This window comes from Peromyscus californicus, unplaced genomic scaffold, assembly GCF_007827085.1.
Source record: "Peromyscus californicus insignis strain IS unplaced genomic scaffold, ASM782708v3 Scaffold_11__1_contigs__length_118956290, whole genome shotgun sequence".
Lineage (NCBI taxonomy): Eukaryota > Metazoa > Chordata > Mammalia > Rodentia > Cricetidae > Peromyscus > Peromyscus californicus.
In genome coordinates, this window is record NW_026294402.1 from 103,572,428 (window position 1) to 103,597,314 (window position 24,887).

Genomic DNA, 24,887 nt, shown 5'->3' on the forward strand with positions numbered 1-24,887 from the left:
CAAGTGTGTGATTGTTTCTCATGTTTCACATATGGGACTCCTCTTGTAGCTTGTGTATCTGTAGGGTTTGACACAGGATGTGTGGCCAAGTGTCTGTCTGTCTGTCTGTCTGTCTTTCTCTGTGTATGTGTGTACATGTATCATGGTACACATGTGGAGGTCAAAGGACAACTTAGAGAAATCAGTTCTCTCCTTCTGCAATGTGGAAACCTGGGGATTAAATTTAAGTCATCAGATTGTTAGCAAATGCCCTTACTTTCTGAGCCATATCATTGGCCCTCCACTTTATTTTTTGAGACAAGATTTCTCATGGAATTCACTGGTTATCAATTAGCTAGACTGGCTTCTAGTGAGTACTGGGAATCAACCTGTCTCTGCCCACCTACTGCTGGGATTATAGAGGCGTTTCTGTGCCTGGCTTTTGTGCAGGTGCTGGGGATTCAAACTCAGGTTCTCATGCTTTTGTGGCAACTGCTTTACCCACCAAGCCATCTTCACAGCCCCAGTTTTTTAACATTCTGTCTCTAGCAGTAGGGAGTCTTCCGTTTCTGCTTTCTCCTCTGCTTTGAGGGCCAAGCAGCATGAATGACTGAGAGAATAGACCTATTTCTGGGAATCTCAGACTGTTCAGAGGCAGGAAGATTGGGATTAGAATTCCCATACTACTGAGCCCTCAGGAAAGACTGAGTATCTCTACAGCCTGAGCTCCTGACTAAAGGGAGTCAACCATTTCTGGTATTTGTCAACCTGTCTGTTAGTAGTCATGTGGCTTATAGGATTACCCACAACTTTATTCAGAGCTTATTAGTCCAAGTTTGAATAAAACAAAGACAATGACCTGAAGGGGCATCTTGTTTATGTAGACTACAGTTGGGTGATAGCTGTTTTCCCTGGAAGACCCAGCCATGTAAATGGAGAGGGGACTTCCTTTTTTATTGTTAATAAAGCCATGTGTCAATTTTGTACTGGCACATTTGTACAAAGTTTTATTTCCCAGTGTTAGAAACACTTTTACCATTTTCTTACTGAAAAATAATTGATCTGGGCATGGCGAGAACATATGCCAGCACTCAGGAACCTGAGACAGGAGGATCTCAAATTTGAGGCTGATCTGGACTGCACAGCAAGACCCTGTTGGAAGAATAAAAGAAAGAAAATGAATAGAGAGGAAGGGAAGAAGAGAAGGAATCTGGTATTTTATATTGTTATATTTTTCTTACATTAAAATTTTTTGTTGTTTGTTTTTGAGCATGTTGTGTGTGCATGGTGTGCATGTTCACATGTGTTTTGGTGTGGGCCAGAGGTTGATGCTAGGTATTGTCCTCATCACTGTCCACTTTATATATTGAGGTGGGGTCTCTCACTTGAACCCAGAGCTTGCCAGTTTGCCTATTGTAACTATTCAGCTTGCCTCAGAGGTCCCCTATCTCAGCCTCATGGGCACTGGGATTATAAGTGAGCTGCCACACCCACTTCACATTTCTACATGGGTGCTGGTCTCTACACTTGAGGGGAAAGTAGTACATCCACTGAGCCATCTCCTCAGCCCCATTTTTTCCCATTTTTATATTCATATTCTGTATTCAACCTTACAACAAAATATATCTAGCTGTACTTGCTCTGCTACATACATCTACCCATCTCTTGCCAAAGGGGTCAGCATAATTTTTCCTAAAGAGCCAAACAGTAATCATTTCTGTTACAGCTTTAGCTCTGCTGTCTGGCGTCAGCACACTTTGACCTGAATGCTCTGATGTGCATGTCATTAACTTATGGTTCGAGTCTATTTGTTTTCCTTACACAGTACTAGGAGTTGAACCTAGGACCTCACACATGCTAGGATGCTAGGAAGTGCTTTAGGTTTCCTGACTGGCCTGAAGTTCAATTTGTAGAGTAGGATAGGCTTAAACTCACACATGATGCCTCTGTGTGTACTGCCAAGCCCATCCTTGAGCCTTATTTTTTTTATTTTGAGACAGGATCTCTGTTGCTCAGGCTGGCCTTGAGCTCCCTCTAGCCCAAGTAGTCCTTGAGGATCTTCATACCTTCATCTCCCTAGTAGCTGAGATTTTAGGCCTGCACTGTCAGACCTGGTGGTAAAATGCACTAATCTTAAGTATACATTCAGGTTTGACAGATTGCATGCACAGGTAATCTTTAATCAGATACATAACATTGTCCTCAACCTCAAAATGTACTGCTCATGTCTTTCCATGATTAATGCTGCCCCTTCCCATTTTGGAGGCAACTACTGTTTTGATTTATTTCACAATTGCTCAGTTTCACTTATTTTATAATTATACATAAATAGAATTCTACAGCATGTCCTATTAATATTAATATTATTGTTTTGGTTTTTTGAGACAGGGTCTCTTTACATAGTACTGGCTGGCCTAGAACTCACTATATAGACTTGCTGGCCTCAAACTCACAGAGATCTGCCTGCCTCTGCCTGTCTCTGCCTCCCCAGTGCTGGGATTAAAGGCGTGTGCCGCCATGCCTGGCAAATTGCCTATTTTTACACACTTACTGCCAGGAAGATAACTTAGTAGCTATTCAAATAGGAGGACCTGAGTTGGACCCCCAGCACCCAGATAAAAAGCTCAACATGGTTCCACACATTTATAACTGAAGCACAGTGGGAGTGGAAGCCTTCAGATTCTCAGAGCTCACTGACCTCCCAGTCTAGCCAATCAGTGAGCTCTGGCCTGAGTGAGAGACTCTGACCCAAAAAATAAAGTAAGGATCAGTGGAGAGAATACACTCAGTGTCAGACTTTGGCCTCCACATGTATGCACACACATCCCCAAGTACAAATGTACACACAATTCTTTAAATTTCAAATTTATAATAAAATCACCTTTGAAACACTGTGTGTGTGATGTCTACATATAGCTTATGCCCGTGTGAGACCAGAGAGGATGTTAGGTGTCCTGCTTGTCACTCTCAGCCTTACTCACTTAGTCTCTCAGGAGCCTGACACGAAGCCTCCCAAGTTCTCCGTCTTCAGCTTTCACCCTTACCTTTTTGTGTAGGGACTAGGGATTTGAACTCAAGGCCTCTTGTTTGCACACCTACGCACCCTCACCCTACTCACCCTCACCTGCTGAGCCAACTATTCAGCCCCCATGTGCCTTTGAACTGTACTGACCAGTTACCATGTTCCATCGTTTACTGTTCTCCTCATGTGTAGGTTTCTGTACAGAGGGAGAAAGAGGGATTTTTGTTCTGAGCCCTTTATCCATATGTAAGACTTTATGACTTTCCATTACATGATATTTGGGGTACTTTTTCCAAGAACAAAATTATTTCCTTCATTGTACATTTTTTAGTTTGTTTTGTGGAGTTTTTGGTTTCATGTAGCCCAGACTGGACTCAGATTCCCCGTGTGACTGAGAATGACCTCACGGGCTGGGATTACAGGCACAGGCCACCACACCCCGCCTAAAATAATCATGTTCTTTTGGTGACACTGGGGATTGAACTCATGGCCTAGTGCATGCTGGGCAAGCACTCTACAACTAAACTACATTCCCAGCTCTTGGTTCTGTTTCTCAGTCAAGGCACATAATGTATTTGATTGTGGTGATGTCATTCTGTTCCCTTAGTTTTGTCCCCTCCAGTGTAAAATGTCCCCTTTCCCAGACACCTCATTCCAGTTTCTAGAGAATGCAGGTTCCAAGAGGAGCTGCTCAGAACAAGATCCTCCCTCAGACCAGGCCTAAGATGTCCCTTAGTTTGGATTATACGTGAACATTTGAATGTATTGCCAGTATTTTTTCTCATTTTAGATTTTTTTTTTCCTTTTTCTTGGCAGTATTTAACCAGAAAATTTCAGGGAATGTTGATCTATATTTTACATGAGAGTGGATGGCACACAGTAAGCAAGCATTCATTTTAAGTCTCTGTCAGTTTGTACGGTATTCAACATCCATGGAACTTCAGAATTAAAGATGGCTTTTGGCATTTTATTTTAGGAAGCATAGTCACTCTGACAGAAATTATATGGAATTTCACAAAAAATAAAATCATTCCACTCTAAGTTAAAGGTGCTTTTTGTTTGTTTGTTTTTTACATTCTGGTCCTGAGAATTGAACCTAACTAATCTGGTGTGTGTGTGTGTGTGTGTGTGTGTGTGTGTGTGTGTGTGTGTGTGTGTGTGTGTGTGTGCGCGTGCGCGCGCGCGCATGCATGTTGAAGAGGGATGCATGCGAATGTAGAGGCCAGAGGGAAGCTTTAGGTGTTATTCTTTAGATGCTATGTACTTTTTCTAAATACGTTTTTTTGGGAATAAGACTCAGGCTGACTGAGCCATCTCTCCAGTCCCCCCACCCTCTTTTTTTTGTTTGTTTGTTTGGAGACATGGTGTCATGTAGGCCAGACTGCCCTTGAACTCTCTAAGTAGCCAAGGATGACCTTAAACTTATGATATTCCTGGGTTTTGGATTTTTTTTGTTTTTTTTCTTCGAGACAGGGTTTCTCCATGTAGTTTTGGTGCTTGTCCTGGAACTCACTTTGTAGACCAGGCTGGCCTCGAACTCACAGAGATCTGCCTGGCTCTGCCTCCCAAGTGCTGGGATTAAAGGCATGCACTACCACCACCACCACCACCACCACCACCACCACCACCACCACCACCACCACCACCACCACCACCACCACCACCACCACCACCGGTCCGATCTCCCTGTTTTTAACCTCAGTGTAAGTCTGGTATTTTTTTGTTCCTTGCCCCAATATTAATCTTCCTGTCTAACAGAGGGACTACAGTTTGAGGCTGAGAAAAGTATTTGGTCAGAATTTAGTACTGTTGTTACCTTTTTTTCAAAAAAGTTTTTCTTTACTTAATATGGACAGTGTTCTGTCTGCATGTATGCCTACAGGCCAGAAGAGGGCACCAGATCTCATTATAGATGGTTGTGAGCCACCATGTGGTTGCTGGGAATTGAACTCAGGATCTTTGGAAGAGCAGCCATTTTTCTTAACCACTGAGCAATCTCTCCAGCCCGTTGTTTCCTTTTTTATTATATTTATTCATTTAATTGCTTTCTGGTTATGACATGTAGTGTTGGTAAGTATGTATTTACATGTGTTACACGTAAGTGAACCTGTATTACCTGTCCATTAGATACCACTTTTTAAGTAACGTGTGGTAAAATGTTCTCCTTAGATTTGCCTCCTTTAGTTATAAAAATTGAGCCGGGCGGTGGTGGCGCACGCCTTTAATCCCAGCACTCGGGAGGCAGAGGCAGGCGGATCTCTGTGAGTTCGAGGCCAGCCTGGTCTACAGCGCGAGATCCAGGAAAGGCGCAAAGCTACACAGAGAAACCCTGTCTCGAAAAACAAAAAAAAAAAAATTGATGAGGTAGAAACTAAACCTTTTTTAGAGGTTAGTGCTGTGCTGGCCTACTCAGAGGTAAACATACGACTCTACAAGATAACCTCCAAGGCTGTCTGCTCTTTAGATTAGGTAATCTTAGGAATGTCCACACCTTTAGGAAAGTGACAGCACATGGTCTTACATACAGTGTACTGGAGCCATCCAGGTAGGTGACACTTGTGGGTGCAACTAGGGAAACTGGAACCATGATTTAGATAATCAATTTTTGTAAAAGTTGTTGGAAACCTTTCATTTTTAAAATAATGATTATCATATGTTAATTATGAAAATTAGTGGGTTTCACTGTGACATTTCCATATATGTAAATGTTTCTTCCAACCTCCCTATCCTCCTTCCTCCTGTTCAACTTTTCCTTTCCTAATCGTCGATAGTCCTTCTTCATTTTCAGGTTCTCTTTTTTGTTGTTCAGTTTTCACATGTAAGAGAGAACATGACCATTTTGTTATGTGAATTTTAAAATGGTTTTATAATAAAAAACCCAGAGCCAGATATTGGGATAAATGCTGAAAGATCAGAGAGAAAAAGGAACAAGCCACAGCCACTTCTCACCTCATCAATTCCACAAATCCTCTAACTGAATGTCTCTTGAGTCCTCAGCTGAAAGGGGTCCAGCCAAAAAAGGCTTCACCTGAAAAAAAAGGCTTAGTTTCTGTCTCCTTATACCTTATATACCTTTCTCTGCCCAACCATATTACTTACTTGTAGTGCTGGGATTAAAGGTGTGTGACTCCCAAGTACTGGGATTAAAGCTGTGTACCACTACTGCCTGGCTCTGTTTCTCTCCTAGACTGAGTCAATCTCATGTAGTCCAGGGTGGCTTTGAACTCACAGAGATCCAGATGGCTCTCCGCCTCCTGAGTGCTAGGACTAAAAGTGTGTTCCACCACTGCCTGACCTCTGTGTTTAATCTAGTGGCTTATTCTGTTCTCTGATCTTCAGGCAAATTTTATTAGGGTACACAATATATCACCCCACCACTTGTTCTTCTGTGTCTGTCTGTCTTCATTTAATATGATACTGTCCATTTCTATCTATTTCCTACAAACAACATTTCATTTTTCTTTATTTACCTCATTGTGTAGGTTCCATATTTTCTACTCCTTCTCACATATTGATAGGCATATAGGCTGATTTCATATTTTGGCTCTTACAAATAGTAACATAAAAATGAATATGTATTTTTTTGTCTGCTGACTTCATTTCCTTTTGGTGAACACCCAATAGTGGTATAACTGGATCCTATGCAGTTCTATTTTTAGTCTTCTGAGGAGCCTGCATACTGTTTTCCATAATGGCTCTCCTAATTTACCTTCCACCACCAGTGCACATGGGTTCCTTTTTCTTCCTATCCGCACCAGCATTTGTTCATTTTTTGTAATAACCATTCTCATTAGGATGGCATGAAGTCTAAATGTGGTTTTGGTTTGCATTTTCCTGATGACTAAGGATGTTGATATTGAGGCTCTCCCAGTTTCTTTTCTTTCTTTTTCTTTTCTTTTTTTTTTTTTTTTTTTTTTTTTTGGTTTTTCGAGACAGGGTTTCTCTGTGTAGCTTTGCGCCTTTCCTGGGACTCACTTGGTAGCCCAGGCTGGCCTTGAACTCACAGAGATCCGCCTGGCTCTGCCTCCCGAGTGCTGGGATTAAAGGCGTGCGCCACCATCGCCCGGCTTCTTTTCTTTTTTAGACAAGATCCCATACAAATATCTTAGTCTGGCCTTGAATTCTGCCTAGATCATGGTGAACTGCTGATCCTTCTGTTTCTCTTTCTCCAGAGCTGGAATTAAAGGAGCGATTACACTACCAACTGAGCCCTAGCCCTAGCCTTCTCTGTATTCCCCCTCCCCCTTTTTTTTGAGACAGGGTTTTTCTGTTACTTAACACTGGCTGGCTGGCTGGCTGGCTGGCTGTCCGTCCAGAACTCACAAGAGATCCACCTGCCTCTGCCTCTGCTTCCCAAGTGCTAGGATTAAAGGTGTGTTAAACTTTACTTGGCTTTGTACTTCTTTTAATAAATATCTCTTCAGATCATTTACCTGTTTCTTTAAAACTTAACTACCCTTCTTCATTTTTTAACATGATTTTGGGCTTCTAAGAGGTTTTGTTTGTTTTGTTTAATTTTTCTTTTTTGACATGAAGGGGATTGAACCTAGGGTCTTGCACATGCTAGGCAAGTGATCTGTGACAGAGCTTTGCCCTCAGCCCTGGTGGTTTTTCTTTCTTTCTTTTTTTTTCTTTTAAGTTCTTTATATATTTTGGATATTGATTCTCTGTCAAATGAGTTAGCTTTTTCAAGATAGTACTCCCTCAAAAGAATTGGCAAGCCAGACTCAAGAGGCTGACAGAATGATCAAAAATTCCAACCAAACTCACTGGGTGTGGTGACATATGCCTTTAATCCCAGAACTTGGGAGGCAGAAGCAGGCAAATCTTATGAGTTCAAGGTCAGCTTGGTCTACAGAGTAAGTTCCAGAACAGCCTGAGCTACATAGAGAAACCATCTTGAAAAATCAAAAAAATAAGAGTTCCAAGCTCACCTGGGCTGTATAGTAAGACCCTGTCAAAAAACAGAGAAGGGCTTGGCAATTGTTTCTTCTCCCCAGTGCTGGCATTAAAGGCGTGCACCACCATGCCCAGCTGATTATTGCATTTTCTCAGTAAATGTAAAAGCCATCTGTTCTCTTTGTGTGTACCTTAGGAGCAGCTTTCTGAAGTTCTCGATGCCATGTTTGAAAAGATAGTCAAACCTGACGAGCATGTCATCGACCAAGGAGATGATGGAGACAACTTTTATGTCATAGAACGGTAGGAGATGCTTTGTGATTACTTGGCCACACTTCCTTGGATTCCTAATTCAGGACAGAATCCTCATCCTATATTATGTTTAGCCCAGAGAGGACAGAATCCTCATCCCAGAGAGGTCTAGTGCTGAGTGGACAGGCTTCTCAAAGCCTTTCAAGGGATTATAGCTGTCTACTGCTGTCCTGAGTCCTAAGTAAAACCCCTATTTGGAGGAGATAGTTGAAAGATTTTCTAGTTGAAAATCTTTTTAGCTAGATAAAGAGTGTCGGGGGGGTGGTGTCATGATGTGCTTTGTAAACATGCCATTTGCCAATGCTCAATTGAATTGATTCCCCAAAGAGTATCTGTGACTGTGTATTGTTGTGTGACTGATTTCCAGCTTGGTTTGAAAAATGAATGTGGCCCTTACCTCCATGCCTTCAATGCTTTCTCACTCTGCACCAACTGTAAGCCATGTTGGGAAAAATGAAGCCTGGATTTACTTCCTAACTTACTGCATCTTAGCCTCTTGAGTTGATAGTATTCTCCTGAGCAAGAGTGGGGATTCCTTCTGAATCCTCAGTTCTAAAAGAAGGAGTTTAAGATAATAAAACATTATCATTCCTTCAATTCTTTAAAGTTAAAAAAAGTTATTTTTTAAAGCTGGGTGGTGGGGGTGCAGACCTGTAATCCCAGCACTCAGGAGGCAGAGGCAGGCAGATCTCTGTGAGTTCAAGGCCAGTTGGGTCTGCATAGTGAATTCCAGGACAGCCAGAGCTACACAGAGTGTCAAGATTTACTTTTATCCCAGCACTCAGGAGGCAGAGCCAGGCAGATCTCTGTGAGTTCGAGGCCAACCTGGTCTATAAAGCGAGAGCCAGGACAGGCACCAAAAACTCCACGAGTAACCCTGTCTCAAAAAAACAAAAAACAAAACCAAAAAAGATTTACTTTTATTTTTGTGTATGCATATTTATATAAATAAATTTTGTGTTTTTATAAAAAATAAAGGTTATTATTTTTATTTATGTGTGATGGAACGGGGGAGGTGGAAGGAGTGGGGCTTGTACTTTTGAGTACAGTGCCCACAGAGGCCAGAAGAGGGCATCAGATAGATCCCTTGGAGCTAGAGTTTAAAGGTTGTTGTGAGCTCCTGACACAGTTGCTGGAATCTGAACTTGGATCCTCTGGAAGAGCAGTATGTGCTTTTTAACCACTGATCCAGCTCCCCAACCCTCTTTTTTCCTTTTAAAGTAACTTCAAAGTTTAAAACCAAACAAAACTTACTACAAATAGTATAAAAAAATTCTTGCAAACCCAGCCCCCCCCCAGTTTTAATGTTCTGCCATATTTAACATATCAAATTGTTCGGAATAAGTTCCAGAAAGGTAAGAAGGCGTGGTAGTCTGCAGGTCTCTGTAATCACAGCAATAGGGATGTGGAAGCAGGAGGTTCAGGAGTTCAAGGTCATCATCAACTATGTAGCAACTTCAAAGTCAGACTCAGCCTTCTGAGGCCCTGTCTCCAAACAACCCAAAGTCAGTTTCAGATATACTGTTTCTATATCTCTGAACATCTCCACCTGCATTTCCTAAAAACAAGGCCATTCTCTTAGGCATGCAACACATTTTAAATCAGAAGTGAAAAGAACATTTGTAATTCTTTGCAGCCATGTAGGCCTTATTTAGAATTTTCCTTTTTTTTTTTTCTTTTTGAGACAAGGTTTCTCTGTGTAGCCCTGGCTATCCTAGATCACACTCTGTAGACCAGGCTGGCCTAGAACTCACAGAGATCAGCCTGCCTCTGCCTCCGAGTGCTGGGTTTTAAAGGCATGCACCATCACCACCCTGCTCTTATTTAGATTTTTCTAAATTCTCCAAGTTTTGGGATTCTTTTACTGGGTCATCAAGTAACTGCTAAATTTTTAAAATTATTTTGTTATAAAACAATTATATATTGTTTACATTTATCCATTTGTTTTATGTATACGTGTGTGTGTGTACGTCTAGACATTGGGACAACTTGCTGGAATCAAGTCTCTCCTTCTACCATGTGGGTCTCAGAGATTGAACTCAGGTTCTCACTGGCCCGTGTATATATCTGTGTGTCTGTGTGCATACATGACACACATGTGAAGGTGCTGGTAGAGGCCAGAATAGGGGCAGTGAGTGCCCTGGAGCTGGAGTTACAGGTGCCTGTGAGCTGCCTGTCATGAATGCTGGGAACCTAGCTTTGGTCTTCCTCAAGAAGAACAAGTGCTCTTAACTGATACGTCATTCTCTAGCCCTGTTCAAAATTGTTTTGTTGCAAGACAGGGTTTCTTTACGTAGTCCTGGCTGTCCTGGAACCCTGTGTAGACTAGGTTGGCCTCAAACTCAGTTTGTCTCTGCCTCCTAAGTGCTGGGATTAAAGATGTGTGCCACCATTCCCAGCTTCTAAATTAAAAAAAAAAAAAAAAAGTATGTGTATGGATGTTTTTCGTGCATGCTTATCTATGCACCTCTTACATACCTAGTACCCCTAGAGACCGGAGAACACCATTGTATCCCCTGGGATTGGAGTTATAGATGATACCTGTATATCATGTATATGCTGATATACCATGTGGATGCTGGGAATTCAACCCGGTCCTCTGGAAGAGCAGCCAGTGCTCTTAACCACCAAGTCGTCTCTCCAACTCCCTGTTCAAAATTTTGAATGGAAAATTTTACAACTTCCTGTTTTAACTTTTGGGTTCTTGATACTAGGGGCTAATTATTAGAATTAAAGGAAATTTTTCCTTTATTTTTTTATGTGTATGGGTGTTTTGCCTGTGTGTATGTCTGTGCACCACATACCTAGTGCCCACTGAAGCAAGAAGAGGGCATTGGATACCCTGGGACTGGAGTTACAAATGGTTGAGTCACCATGTGGGTTCTGGGAAGCAAACCCTGGGCCTCTGGAAGAGCCACTAGTGCTCTGAACCTCTGAGCCATCTCTCCAGCCCCAGAATAATTGTTTTTTGTAACTTTGGCTGTTATTAATGTTGTCTGATGGGTAGCCCCACACATCTTTTCAGTATCTTTCTCTCTTTTGGAATGGTTTCATAGGGACTTACTTGTGCATCTGTGTTCATATGTGTTTGTGATTCCACATACCTTAGTGTGGCTGCACCAGTGTTCGGAAGTAAGAGAACAACCTCAAGTGCTATTACTCAGGTGCCGTCTAATTTAATTGAAACAGGTCTTCTCATTGGTCAGGAGCTCCATGATTAGTATAAGAGAGCCAACCAGCAAGTTCGGGGATCTGCCCAAGTACATGCCTCCCTAACTGACGTTTGCTTATTTTTGTGTGTTTGTTGAGACAAGGTTTCTCTGTGTAGTCCTGGCTGTCCAGAACTCGATCTGTATACCAGGCTGGCTTCGAACTCAAAGAGATCCACCTACCTCTGCCTCCAAAGTGCTGGGGTTAAAGGCATGCACCATCACCCAGCATGCAAGAGCTTTACCAGCTGAGTCATCAAAGCCCTCAAATGATCTCTTTAAGTCACTTGTTAATGTGTTGTTAGCTGTCTACAGAAACTCTGAAAAGTTTGTTTGCTTCTGTGGTGTGTTGAGCATGCCTGTCTCTCTAAACGTTAGTCATTTCTGAGTACTTTTCTTGAGCAATAATTTGCAACTAGTAGGTAGAAGGTTGTGTCATTATTTTAATCCGTTCTATCCTTGTTTCCAACAAACCATGAAAGAAATACTTTACAGTCAATACTTTCCACAGAATACTTGATAAAATGTAACATCTTTTTGTAATAAACTGTTTATCAAGCAAGATATAGTGGCTTATCCCTACAAGCACTCAAGAACCTAAGGCCACAGGTTAGGACTTCAAGGCCAGCCTGGGGTAGGCTGAAAGACCCTATTCTCTCTCCATGGCCCAGGAAAGACTGATGTTAAGGAAGGGTACCTGTGCTCTCCATTTCTGGTCAATACTGTGCCGGAAGCCCTAGCCAGTATAATAGGCAAAAGTATACAAAGTGAAATGCAGGGCTGGAGACATGGCTCAACAGTTAAGAGCACTGGCTGCTCCTCCAGAGTATGGTTTCAATTCCCAAAACCCACATGGTAATTCACAACCATCTGTAACTCCAACTCCAAAGAATTGGACGACCTCTTCTGGCTTCCTTGGCACTGCGTGTACATGGTGCACAAATATTCATGCAGGCAAAACACCCATACACATAAAATTAAAAACAAAACAAAATCAAATGCAAAAATCATTTGTATATTTCCGCAAAATTATGTTGGTTATTCCCTTTTGAGGCAGGATGTTATGTATCCCCTTAAACTCACTGTGTCGCTGAGGATGATCTTGAATTTCTGATCCTCCTGTCTCTAACACCTGAGTGCTCTAATTCTAGACATGCACCCCTGTGCCTGGTTTATCTAGATCTGAGATCAAACTCAGGGCCTCCTGCGTGCTAGGCAAAATGTCCCCAGCTCTGCCCCCCGTTGTGTTTTATATGTATTAGTCAGTCTTAAACCTTGATCAGAAGTAATTAATTATTTCTTGTCATTCTTCTAGGGGAACCTATGACATTTTAGTAACAAAAGATAATCAAACACGTTCTGTTGGTCAGTATGACAACCGTGGCAGTTTTGGAGAACTAGCTCTGATGTACAATACCCCGAGAGCTGCTACCATTGTCGCCACCTCAGAAGGCTCCCTTTGGGGATTGGTGAGTGAGAGAAATGCATGGTATGGTGTTAACTGTCTTTTATAGCCAGTTATCTGAAAAATATGCCGTAAAAGGTCTCATGTAAATGTATTTTTCCATTTTCCTCAATGACTTGGCAACAAATCTTTTAAGTTACAGAAACATGAGTGGTCTGTAACCTGTAGTGACAGAGCTCTTGCTACATTTTTGCATGTTTGTATTAGGCAATTAGAGAAAGAATTCTGTATTAAGTAGTCCAAGAGGGCAGGCTACAGAGTGAGACTCTCTCACTAATTCACATGTACACACAAAAGAGGAGGAAGAAGAGGAGCGAGCAGTCGCAGTGACGGTGGTGTTAGGAAACCCTTTGCTAGTCAGCACTTTCCACCTCTGGTGATATCCATAGCAGTTTGCTTTGTGCTCAGTCACTCACTTGTCGTTTGTCTACGCCCATGTCCCATAGACTTAGTTCAGGAATGCTAATGACCATATCCAGGGAAATGGAATTTTGCTTTAAGTAAAACACTACTGTGGTTCTTATATCATATTATCCACTGTTTATCTCATTTCTCTTTGTATTAAGTTACATGTCCATAATCTGTAACTCTTCCTTCACAAATATCTTATAATACAAATTCCGTATTTCACTTTTGTGGTTGTTTTTCAAGACAGGGTTTCTCTGTGTAGCCCTGGCTGTCCTGGTACTCACTCTGCAGACCAGGCTGGCCTCAAACTCAAGAGATCTGCCTGGCTCTGCCTCCCGAGTGCTGGGATTAAAGAACAAGATCCCTGAACCTAATCTCCTTTGTTCAGCTTTTTTTTTTTCCTGACCATTACCAATAACAACTTGTAACCAACCCCTCTTAAATGATTACAAATATCCATAGCCAATATTTTGGGAATGTGGGCATTGTTCTTTAGACTACTTTCTGGGGGCACTGGTATCTTTGGAGAAATCTTAAGAAAATTGGGATAACAGTGAAGTCCTGACTGGAGTAGTCCCTGAGACTGGACCATCTCAGCCAGCAGCCTTGAAGCTGTTTGGATGCACAGTTTTGAGGAGACTGTAATAGAGACATTTTGAAATGCTGGATCAGCTGGGCCATCCATTTTTATTGGTGTTTGGTTCCTTTGTTCTGAAAATACATAAACTTTTAAAGGTAACATGCATTACAAGTATGGAATATGTGGTGTACACAAGTCAGTTAAAGATGACTTTTTGTTTTTGTTTGTTTGTTTTTTTGTTTTTGTTTTTGTTTTGTTGTTTTTTGGGTTTTGGTGGTTTGTTGTTTTTTTTTTTTTGAGCAGGTAAAATATACCTTATGTGTCTTGTAGTTCTTCTAGGTTTTTGTTTTGTTTTGTTTTATGCCGGTAGCCAGGATTTCAGGGGGGTCTTCCCTGACCGAACCTGATTTTCTTTAACCCAGAATGAATCCACAGCTTCACATTTCCTGTGGAAATAAAAGCATAACCTCTCCCCCAAAGCAACATATCTTTTGACTTCCATTTTGAAGTCAAGATATTTTTAAAATATATAGGTTGGTTTAATTTAGCAGCTTTCATAATCCAATGCCTCTTAGCAGTTATTGCTCCTTCCTCAGCAGTCAAACAATTCAAAGACAACACAAAAACATACAGGATCCAGACTCTCTGTGTAGTTCCCATCTTTACATGGCTTATTATACCTTTTCATTACTTTATTCCTTTTTTAAGGATTTTACTATTGTTAAACTTTCTTCCCTCCCACCCCCCTACCCCCGCCCCAGAGCTGAGGACCGAACCCAGGGCCTTGCGCTTGCTAGGCAAGCACTCTACCACTGAGCTAAATCCCCAACCCCTAAAACTTTCTTTTTCTATGACTGTCTATACCTTCTCTTTTCTCTTCCAAGCCTATGTACATTTTAAAACACACTATAACCTGTTTAGAGTTGTTGTTTTTTTCCATCTGGATATGTCTTTACTGTGTATCTATAATCTTTTCTGTCTGCATGAGCAAAACTTAAGCCTGCCCTGAGGCTTAGTTTATGGCATGCTGGCAAGGCTTGCTCTGGAGTCTCAAGCCCAAAGGCAGTGGCTGGGAGATGCCTCTGTATTGTGGCCCATGTGAGAGACGGTGGGAACCCATTATGTGGCTTAGCTCATGGTATGTTGGCAACTGCCAGGAGATGCATCTCTGTACTGCTGCTGGCATGAGAGACATGAGACTAGGAAGCTGAGTTTGACTCCATTTTTGTGTGTTTAGAACCCCCCCCTTTTTTTATTTTTTTTAAGAGATTTATTTATTTATTATGTATACAACATTCTGCCTCCGTGTATGCCTGCATGCCAGGAGAGGGCGCCAGATCTCGTTACAGATGGTTGTGGGCCATCATGTGGTTGCTGGGAATTGAACTCAGGGCCTCTGAAAGAACAGCCAGTATTCTTAACTTCTGAGCCATCTCTCCAGTCCTAGAACTCGTTTTTAACCTTTCTCAGGTCTCATGTGAATGTAGGTGCTGGACATTTGGGCACCAAATTTGTATAAGGAGTTTTTGTTGGGACTGCCGGCTCCCAAATAAACACACATAGACTTAATATTAATTACAAATGCTTGGCCAATAGCTCAGGCTTATTACTAACTAGCTCTTACATTTTAAATTAACCCATATTTCTTATCTACCCTCTTCCACGTGGCGGTACCTTTATTAGCATGGCATGTTCATCTCCTGTTTCCTCTGCATCTGGCTGGCAATGCTCTGACTCCACCCTTTTTCCTTGTGTCCTTAGTCTGGTTCTCCCACCTAACCTTATCCTGTCCAGCTATTGGCCAGTTAGCTTTTTTTTTTTTTTTTTTTTTAAAGATTTATTTATTTATTATGTATACAGCATGTGTGCCTGCAGGCCAGAAGAGGGCACCAGATCTCGTTACAGATGGTTGTGAGCCACCATGTGGTTGCTGGGAATTGAACTCAGGACCTCTGGAAGAGCAATCAGTGCTCTTAACCTCTGAGCCATCTCTCCAGCCCCCGCCAGTTAGCTTTTTTATTAAACCAATCACAGCAATAAATCTTCACAGTGTACAAAGGGATTATTCCACAGCAGGCTGCTCTTCCATAGGTCCTGAGTTCAATTCCCAGCAGCCACATAGTGGCTCACAATCATCTATAATGAGATCTGGTGCCCTCTTCTGGTGTGCAGGCATACATGCAGGCAGAAATACTGTATATATGATAAATAATCTTTAAAAAAAGAAAGAAAGATATATTTTTTATATTATGTAAATCTCAATAAAAAAGGAATAATCATATTGATATTGGACAACAGAACAAAGAAAATTACAAGGACAAAGAAGAGCAAACACTACACAATAATGAAAGGTACAGTCTACCAGGAAGGCAGAGCATTCCTCAATATGTGTACAATGAACAACAGCAGCTTCCAAGTAAGTAAAACTAATAGGAGATCTAGACAGATCCACATTACAAATGATGCAGACTGGCCCTCAACACTGACAGGACTACTTGCCAGAAAACCAGTGAGGACATAGAAGAGCTTAACTATATGAACCAGCAGGATCTAATTAAGATTTATAGAAGACACACAGCAGACTGTGTATTCTTTTCAAGAACATGGATGGCCACCACAATAGATCTGATCCTGGAATGTAAAATTAATCTTAACAAATCAAATATTGAAATCAGTATGTATTCTCTAGTCATAATAGAGATAATGAAATTCTCCAAACATTTGAAAATTACATAACACACTCTTAATATAAGTAATGTAAGTAAATAATTAATATAAGTAATATAAATTTTAAAAATATATAAGTAAAAATAATGTAAGTGAAAAAGAAAGTCTCGATGCAAATTATTTCAAAATATAATGGGCTATAAAATAATCCATCTTCTGGTTTGACATGAGCGTTATGGACGTAAGACAAGTGGCTGTGTCTGAGCCTTGCACAAGTTAGATGCCCAGAGAGCAGCACCGGACCTCTGGTGCTAAGGCATCCTCCTGTGGGATCCCTGCCCTGCCCTCCTGCTTGAAACCACTCCAGTCTCTTCTCCCTGATGTGGGCTAGTGACCCATGAAGATGCCTCTGGGCCTCTGCCTGTCTCCTGCTTCATTTGGTTACTTTGCAAGCTCGATCTATCTTGAAGCTTCAGTCCTATTTCCAGAAATTGAACTTCCACAAGGTTCAAAGGCAAGAGTTTCTAAATGCCTGCTGAGGATGAAGCAAGGCCGGTGGTGTCACAGTTTCTTCCTTTGGATTCTACATCCCCGCTTAAATGAGCAACTGTCTCTCTGGCCATCACACTTAGTCAGAGGATGGATTCCTGGCAATCATGAGTGAAAGTAACATTCCTTTTCTCATTTGAACATCAGGGCTCTTTGCCCTCTTGTATACTTACTGCCTGTGGGAGTTTCCTCTTTACTGTTCTGTTGGCTGCTACTCAAATTTAGGTGGGCATCTTAGGGTTTTTTATGCTATTCACAACCACAAGAACTGGCCATGTACAGCATAAAATGAGAATTATGGGAAGTATAAAAGCATGTATACGGAGGATCGAAGATCAGACTAGGCTGGGATGTAGCCTAGTTGGAGTACAGGGAGTCCTGGATTCAGACCCCAGCACTGCATAAAACCAGACATGGTGGGGCTGGAGAGATGACTCAGTGGTTAAGTACACTGGCTGCTCTTCCAGAGGACCCGAGTTCAATTCCCAGCACCCACATAGCAGCTCACAACTGTCTATAATTCCAGCTCCAGGAGTTTTGACACCTTCACACACACACACACACACACACACACACACACACACACATATACACACACACGCAAAACACCAATGCACATAAAACAAAAATTAATTAATTCTTTAAAACCAAACCAACAACAACAACAACAAAAAAAGCCACAAAAAACAGGCAATAATAGCACATTCTCGGGTCACATGGTGAGTTCAAGAGCAGCCCGGCTTACACAAGACCTTGTCAACAAATACATAAATACATTGGTGGGACTGGAACCACAATGCATAAATCACTGAAGAAAGTATCCATTCTTAACAGCTAGAAATACAGTTTACTTGTGTAATTGTAATGATTTGGTAACATATGTAATTATATGCTGTTTTTTAAACAACATCCAGACATAAAGAAAGGAACTTCATAATTATCATTTTTCTCAGTCCTTTTTTTTTCTTTTGCGATAGGATTTCACTATGTAGTATTGGCTGGTCTCAAACTCATAGAGATCTATCTGCCTCTGGCTCCCAAGTGCTGGGATTAAAGGCATGTGCCATCATACCTGGCAGCAGTTTCTCAGTCTTAATTGCCCTCTTTCTACAATATTCTTGGCCTAGATTGGCCCAGAAAATATACAGAAATTGAATTCCAAAGATAATGGCATAATATTCCAAAGTATGAAAGTAGCCTATTACGTGATAAATTCTTACTTAACCTTAGAATTCAGAAATCAGTGGCCGATGATGCACCCCATGAGAGCAGTCAGACTGAGGAGCTCCTGTCAAGCAAGCAGGTGGTGAAGAAAATGGAGACCAACTTAACTAAATGCCAGAGAGCTGTAAAATAGTACGCTGTGGTTTAGGGCAGTGGAGGATGAAGAGCCCACCATCACCCCGTGCTGGGAGTGTAAGTGACTCTGCTGATTAGGTAAATGAAACCAAGCTCACAGAGATCTAAAGGCGTATGCCGCCACCACCCACCTCCATGGCTCTTTTACATACCGATTGCCATCTTGAGTGCCTACCTATCTATTCTCCTGTCTTTTCATTCATTTAACTCTTACCCCTCCCTTAGGTCCCTAGCAAATATGTATTTTTCCTGCAAAACTATCTTTCATCATCTACTGTGATTATTCTTTCCCACTTAGAAATTCTGTTTTGTTTTGTTTTTTTTTTTTGTTGTTTTTTTTTTGGTTTTTCGAGACAGGGTTTCTCTGTGTAGCTTTGCACCTTTTCCTGGAACTCACTCTGTAGCCCAGGCTGGCCTCGAACTCACAGAGATCCGCCTGGCTCTGCCTCCCAAGTGCTGGGATTAAAGGCGTGCGCCACCACTGCCCGGCGAAATTCTGTTTTTAAGACTTAAAATTTAGCTAAGCAGTGGTGGTGCACACCTTTAGTACCAGCACTCAGGAGGCAGAGGCAGAGGCAGGTGGATCTCGGAGTTCAAGGCCAGCCTGGTCTACATAGTGAGTGCCAGGACATCCATTCTCTACACAGAGAAACCTTGTCTCGAAAAAGGAAAAAAAAAGATTTAAAATTTTTTTTGGATAGCACTGGAGATTGAACAGAGGGCGTCCTGCATTCTAGACAAGTGCTCTATCACTGAGCCGCACTCCAAAACCATTTTATTTTATTGTGAGACAGAACTAAGTTGCTGCAATGGGCCTAGTACTTTAGACTCTTCTGTCTTACCTTTCTGAGTGGCTAAGATCATAGGCTTACACTGCCATGGCCTGGAATCCATCCTGGAAATGATTGTAGCATTTGCTTTCTGTACTTTGACCTAGTACATTTCAGCTCAATTGCTATCTTGAACTAAACACTTAAAATCCCTATATATATATTTCCCCTAGCATATATCAATTGCAAAAATTCTTATATATTTTATACTTTGTTTTTGTTTTTGTTTGAAATAGGGTCTCACTATCATCCGGGCTGACCCAGAACTCACCATGTAGCCCAGAGTGGCTTCCTGCCTCAGCCTCCTAAGTATTGATTACAACATGGGCTCTGTATATTTTGTGTTGTCTCCTCATTACAGTTGCAAATCCCTGGAGGGCAAGAACAACCTGATTATTTGCCCTTACTTCTGCCTTTTCTGAAGGGTGTCTTTGGCATTGAATAATGACTATGAGCACTAGGTATTTAATGGGAGTTTTGTTTGTGTTCTATTCATGGCCCATAGGTGGCACTCACAACAAGCCACAGTTTTGGAGGCTTTTGCCTAGCACAGGTTAGAGATTTTTTTTTTCCAGCATCATTAAACCCTGTGGATACACTGACTTCCATAGGTCTCTAGTGTCTGCAGTGGTTCAGCTATTTAAACCATAGATACTTTCTTACACAGACATGTACTAGAATTTCCCTATTTTTTTTTTCTTGTAGGATCGGGTGACTTTTAGAAGAATCATAGTGAAAAACAATGCAAAAAAGAGGAAGATGTTTGAATCATTTATTGAGTCTGTGCCACTCTTTAAATCACTAGAGGTAAAGTTTGAGTAAGAGTCTGTTTACATGACTTAGGAAAAGCTTTAAAACTGCTCTTAGGTTTTCAAATAATACTGTTCTAACCTAGTTCTGTAACAATGACATTCAATCAAGGTTTTTTCCTTATACTATATAACTGTGTTATATAGATGTCAGAACGAATGAAGATTGTGGATGTGATCGGAGAAAAGATCTATAAGGATGGAGAACGAATAATCACTCAGGTGAGTTGGGGTCTCACACAGCTCCTTTCCTGGGAGTCATCATCTAAAGGAACAGTGTATCACTTGTGGGCAGAGTATGGTCATGCACACCTGCAATGACAGCACTTCAGAGGCCAAAACAGTAGGTTCATAAGTTCAAGACCAGCCTGGGTCACATTGTATTACTCTGACTCCAATAGAAAACAAAGACTTAGCTAGGCAGTGGTGGCACATAGCTTTAATCCCGGTACTCAGGAAAGAGAGACAGGCAGGGCTCTGTGAGTTTGAGGGCAATCTGGTCTACATAGAAAGTTCCAGGTTAATCAGAACTATGTAGAGAAACCCTATCTCCAAAAAAAAAAAAAAGCAAACAAACATGTCGTCCACTATCGGAAGCTGTGTCGCCTACAAAGACCTCTGAAGTTCCTTGGTGTCTATCTCCCTGATACACGGAGATCTCTTGCTGCCCTTTTTCCATTGAAGTACTGGGAATTGAACTCACCGCTAAGCAAGTCTTCTGCAACTGCATCCTCAGCCCTTTTTCTATTTGTGTTTCGAGACAGGGTATTATCAAGTTGTCCTAAACTCAGAAGCTCCCTGAGTCACTGTAATTGCAGGCATGTGCCACCAGGCTCAGACTTCCATTCCTTTTGTTGGAATCCAGAGAAAGGGCTGGAGAGGTGGCTCAGAGGTTATAGAGCACCGACTGCTCTTCCAGAGGTCCTGAGTTCAATTCCCAGCACCCACATGGTGGCTCACAACCATCTGTAATGAGATCTGGCGCCCCCTTCTGGCCTGCAGGCAAACATGCAGGCAGAACCCTGTATAAATAATAAATAATAAATCTTTTAAAAAAAGAATCCATGGGCTGGAGAGATGGCTCAGCGGTTAAGAGTACTGGCTGCTCTTCCAGAGGTCCTGAGTTCAATTCCCAGCAACCACATGGTAGCTCACAACCATCCCTAATGAGATATGATGCCTTCTTCTGGCCCGCAGGGATACATGCAGGCAGAACACTGTATACATAATAAATAATAAATCTTTAAAAAAAGGAATCCAGAGAAAACTGGGGGCCTATGCTCTCTGTTGTCTCTGCTGACATAAAAGCAGCCTCTTGATGATGTGACACTAGAATCTTCAGCATTCGTGATAATCCGATCTATGCGATGTCTTGATTTATCCTTTGTATCTTTTTCATCAGTTATTTTTGGATAATGTAAGATCCTCATACAGTGAATTGGACCATTATAATTAAAGAAAGACTGCAGAGTGGGCACACTGGTACATGCCTGGAGTCCCAGCACTTAGGTAGTGGAGGCCGGTGGCCAGGAGTTAAGGGTCACTCTCAGCTCCATAGCAATTTCTTGGTTTTTCAAGACAGGGTTTCCCTGTATAACAGCTCTGGCTGTCCTGGAACTTGTTTTGTAGACCAGGCTGGCTTTGAATTCAGAGATCCACCTGCTTCTGCTTCCTGAATGCTGGGCTTAAAGGTGTATGCCACTACAGTCTGACTGAAATGTCTTTTAAAAATATTACGTGATAATTCCCTTTGTCTGCTGTATTTGTGTTTTAATTACATGTAAACAGTCTGAGGAACTTTTCCAGACACACACTTCCCTGCCGGTGGGTCTGACAAGAGCACCGAGGGGCTGAGCTGAGCTGGGCGCTGTCTGCCCTAACACAGCTGGGCTGAGGAGGAGTTTCGGATCAGAGTGGATCCAAGGCCTAGAACTGGCCCCAGCAGAGCTTGGGAGCTAGTCAAACTTAGGATGAAAGAGAAGGAGAAAGCCTCACTAGAAGAGAGAAAACACCAACAGAAGTATGATGTTCATTCGAGGTTACATCTCTGAATGGCTTTGCTTTCTAGGTTCCCTTATATAATTAAGATTAGGATAAACAAGACTGAAGTGATAAACTCTGTGATAATGCATGTGAGAAAAGTGAGAGTATAGAAAAGGAAGTAATTAAACCATGTCATTTCCTAGAGGAAATATCGCTGGGCCTAAAGAGTAAGTGCAACTTCTTTTACAGGTTGTTTGAAACTCAGTCGTTGCCTTGAATGTACAAAATACAAACTCCATGAAATGTTCACGTTTACTTTGTTGTTTATAAAGTAAAAGTTTGCTTACATTTATATTACATACTTATTAAGGCAAGGGACTATATATATTAAAAAACACATTTGTTCTGCTTGAGGCATAGCATTTAAATCATTCTCCACATTATTGCACATTAGCACTACAGTGTATGACATGCCATCTGCATAAGAATACTCGCGAGAGCCAGGCAGTGGTGCAAGCCTTTAATCCCAGAGGCAGAGGCTAGTGGATGTCTGAGTTTGAGGCCAGCCTGGTCTACAGAGTGAGTTCCAGGACAACCAGGGCTACACAGAGAAACCTTGTCTTGAAAAAAAAAAAAAACAAGAAAAAAAAATGATAGCCAGTGAGGCTGGGTATGGTGGCTCATCCCTCGGAGCTTATCTCTCTCATCTCACACTATTGGCCTGGAGTTGAATTGTATCTGAAATTCCACTAGCATGTGTGCAGACCGGTATTCTCTTTCCTTCCTTATAATCATGTGCCTCCTTTGCTCAGATTGTCAGTTCTCTTGCTCATCTCTGTGACCAAATTTCTGACGGAAGCAACTTCCTGAAGAGAGGGAATTGTAGCTGGAGTTTTCCTGCCTGACCCACAGTCAGGACAAATCTCTCTCACCCGCCAGTCCCAAGCCGCTCAAACCTGATCAAGTAAACACAGAGATTTATATTGGTTATAAACTGTATGGCCGTGGCAGGCTTCTTGCTAACTGTTCTTACAGCTTAAATTAATCCATTTCTATTAATCTATACCTTGCCACGTGGCTTGTGGCTTACCGGTACTTTACATCTTCCTTGTCCTGATGGCGGCTGGCAGTGTCTCCCTCACCCAGCTTCCTGTTCTCTCAATTCTCCTCTCTGTTAGTCCCACCTATACTTCCAGCCTGGCCACTGCCAATCAGTGATTTATTCATTGACCAATCAGCAACACATTTGACATACAGACCATCCCACAGCAGGGAATGGAGGTTTATTCTGGCTCACAGTTTCAGGGAGTGTCAGTTCATCACAGCGAAGGAGCTAGTTGGGCTGTGGTAGCTGGTCCCTCACAGTAAAGACAGTAATCAAGGAACAGACGGAAAGCAGGGCTAGACTGTAACTCTCCTAGTCTCACTCCCTAGTAACTTCCCAAGAAAGTGTTACCAGTTGGGGGCCAAGTGTTCAAACATGTGAGCCTTTGGGAGACATTGCCATCCAAACCATAATCAACACTCTTCTTTTAGGTTTTGACAGGGTATTGCTCTGTAGCCTAAGCTGGCCTCAAACTCACAGCAATCCTTCTACCTCATCTGTCTGAGTGTTGTGATTATAGGCATGAGCCATCAAGCCCAGTCTGGGACTAGGTTAACACAGGCAAGCCATCCCGTTTGGGGTGTGAAGTGGTCAGTCAAAATTAGGAAGTCTGTCCAATCCATACCAAGATGAATGTGTGGTAGTGCACTGGGGAGGCAGAGGAAGGAGGGCTGATGAAAGGTTGAGACAGACTAACCTGGCATACATAATGAGTTCTGGGCCAGCCAGATCTATGTAGCCAGACTGGTCTCAAAACAAAACAACCAACTGATAGATAGCACATGATTACTATTCAAATGTCCATGGTTTGAACACAGTAGCTAGTCCCTCTACCAGCGTTTGAAAGCCCATGGTTCGTGTCTGTCCTTTCCTGTAGCACTTGCCATCCTCCAACACAGCTGTATCATCTACTGATCATCATATTTCTTGGTTAGTTTGTTTTATCCACTGACATGTCCCTCATGTCCCTAGGACAATGCCTGCATACAGTGAGAACACAGTACATTATTTGTTGAATTACTTGGATGGGTGGTTCAGCCAGGTAGTTTAATAGTAAACCAAGCAAAGGGAAAACCTAAAGTTCAGAAAGATGGTGTCAAAGCACCTACTGTGTCAAGGCAGAGAGAGACCCATGCTGTCCTTTGTGTATTTGTGGGGGACGGACAACCTTGAGTATCATTCATCATACGCAATCTACTTTAAAGAAAAAAAATAAAACAACAAAACCCACCAAGGTCTTCCTGGATGTGGTGACACATGCCTTTAATCCTAACACTCAGAAGGCAGAGGCAGGCACATCTCTGAGTCCAAGGCCAGCCTGGTCTCTACAAAGCTAATTCCTAGACATCAAGGCTACATAGAGAAACCTGTCTCAAAAAAACAGACAGAGCCAGGCAGTAGTGGTGCATGCCTTTAATCCCAGCACTTGGGAGGCAGAGACAAATGGATCTCTGTGAGTTCGAGGCCAGCCTGATCTATAGATCGAGGTAGGACTGTTAGATGGAGAAACTCTGTCTTGAAAAATTAAAAAAAAAAAAAAAAAACCGACAGAAAAACAAACCACATAACCAAGGCCTCTCCCTGGCCTGGGGCTTGCTGAGTAGGCTGGCTGCCTGGCAAGCCCGGGGACCTGCCTGTGTCTGCCTGGCCTGCACCAAGCTTTCACGTGTGCAACACCACACCTTGCTCCTCCTACCTCAAGTATAGGCTC

At 42.1% G+C, this 24,887-nt stretch overlaps 1 protein-coding gene across 2 annotated transcripts in view; it reads left to right on the plus strand.

The window, feature by feature from the left end:
* Prkar2a (protein kinase cAMP-dependent type II regulatory subunit alpha) overlaps window positions 1–24,887 on the plus strand; it is an 86,040-nt gene that overhangs the window by 49,686 nt on the left and 11,467 nt on the right. For both annotated transcript variants that reach the window (XM_052721321.1, XM_052721315.1), the window contains exons 5-8: window positions 8,097–8,203; window positions 12,737–12,890; window positions 19,985–20,086; window positions 20,236–20,310. In XM_052721321.1, coding sequence (XP_052577281.1) covers window positions 8,097–8,203; window positions 12,737–12,890; window positions 19,985–20,086; window positions 20,236–20,310 — 438 coding nt within the window. The remainder of the gene's footprint in view (window positions 1–8,096; window positions 8,204–12,736; window positions 12,891–19,984; window positions 20,087–20,235; window positions 20,311–24,887) is intronic.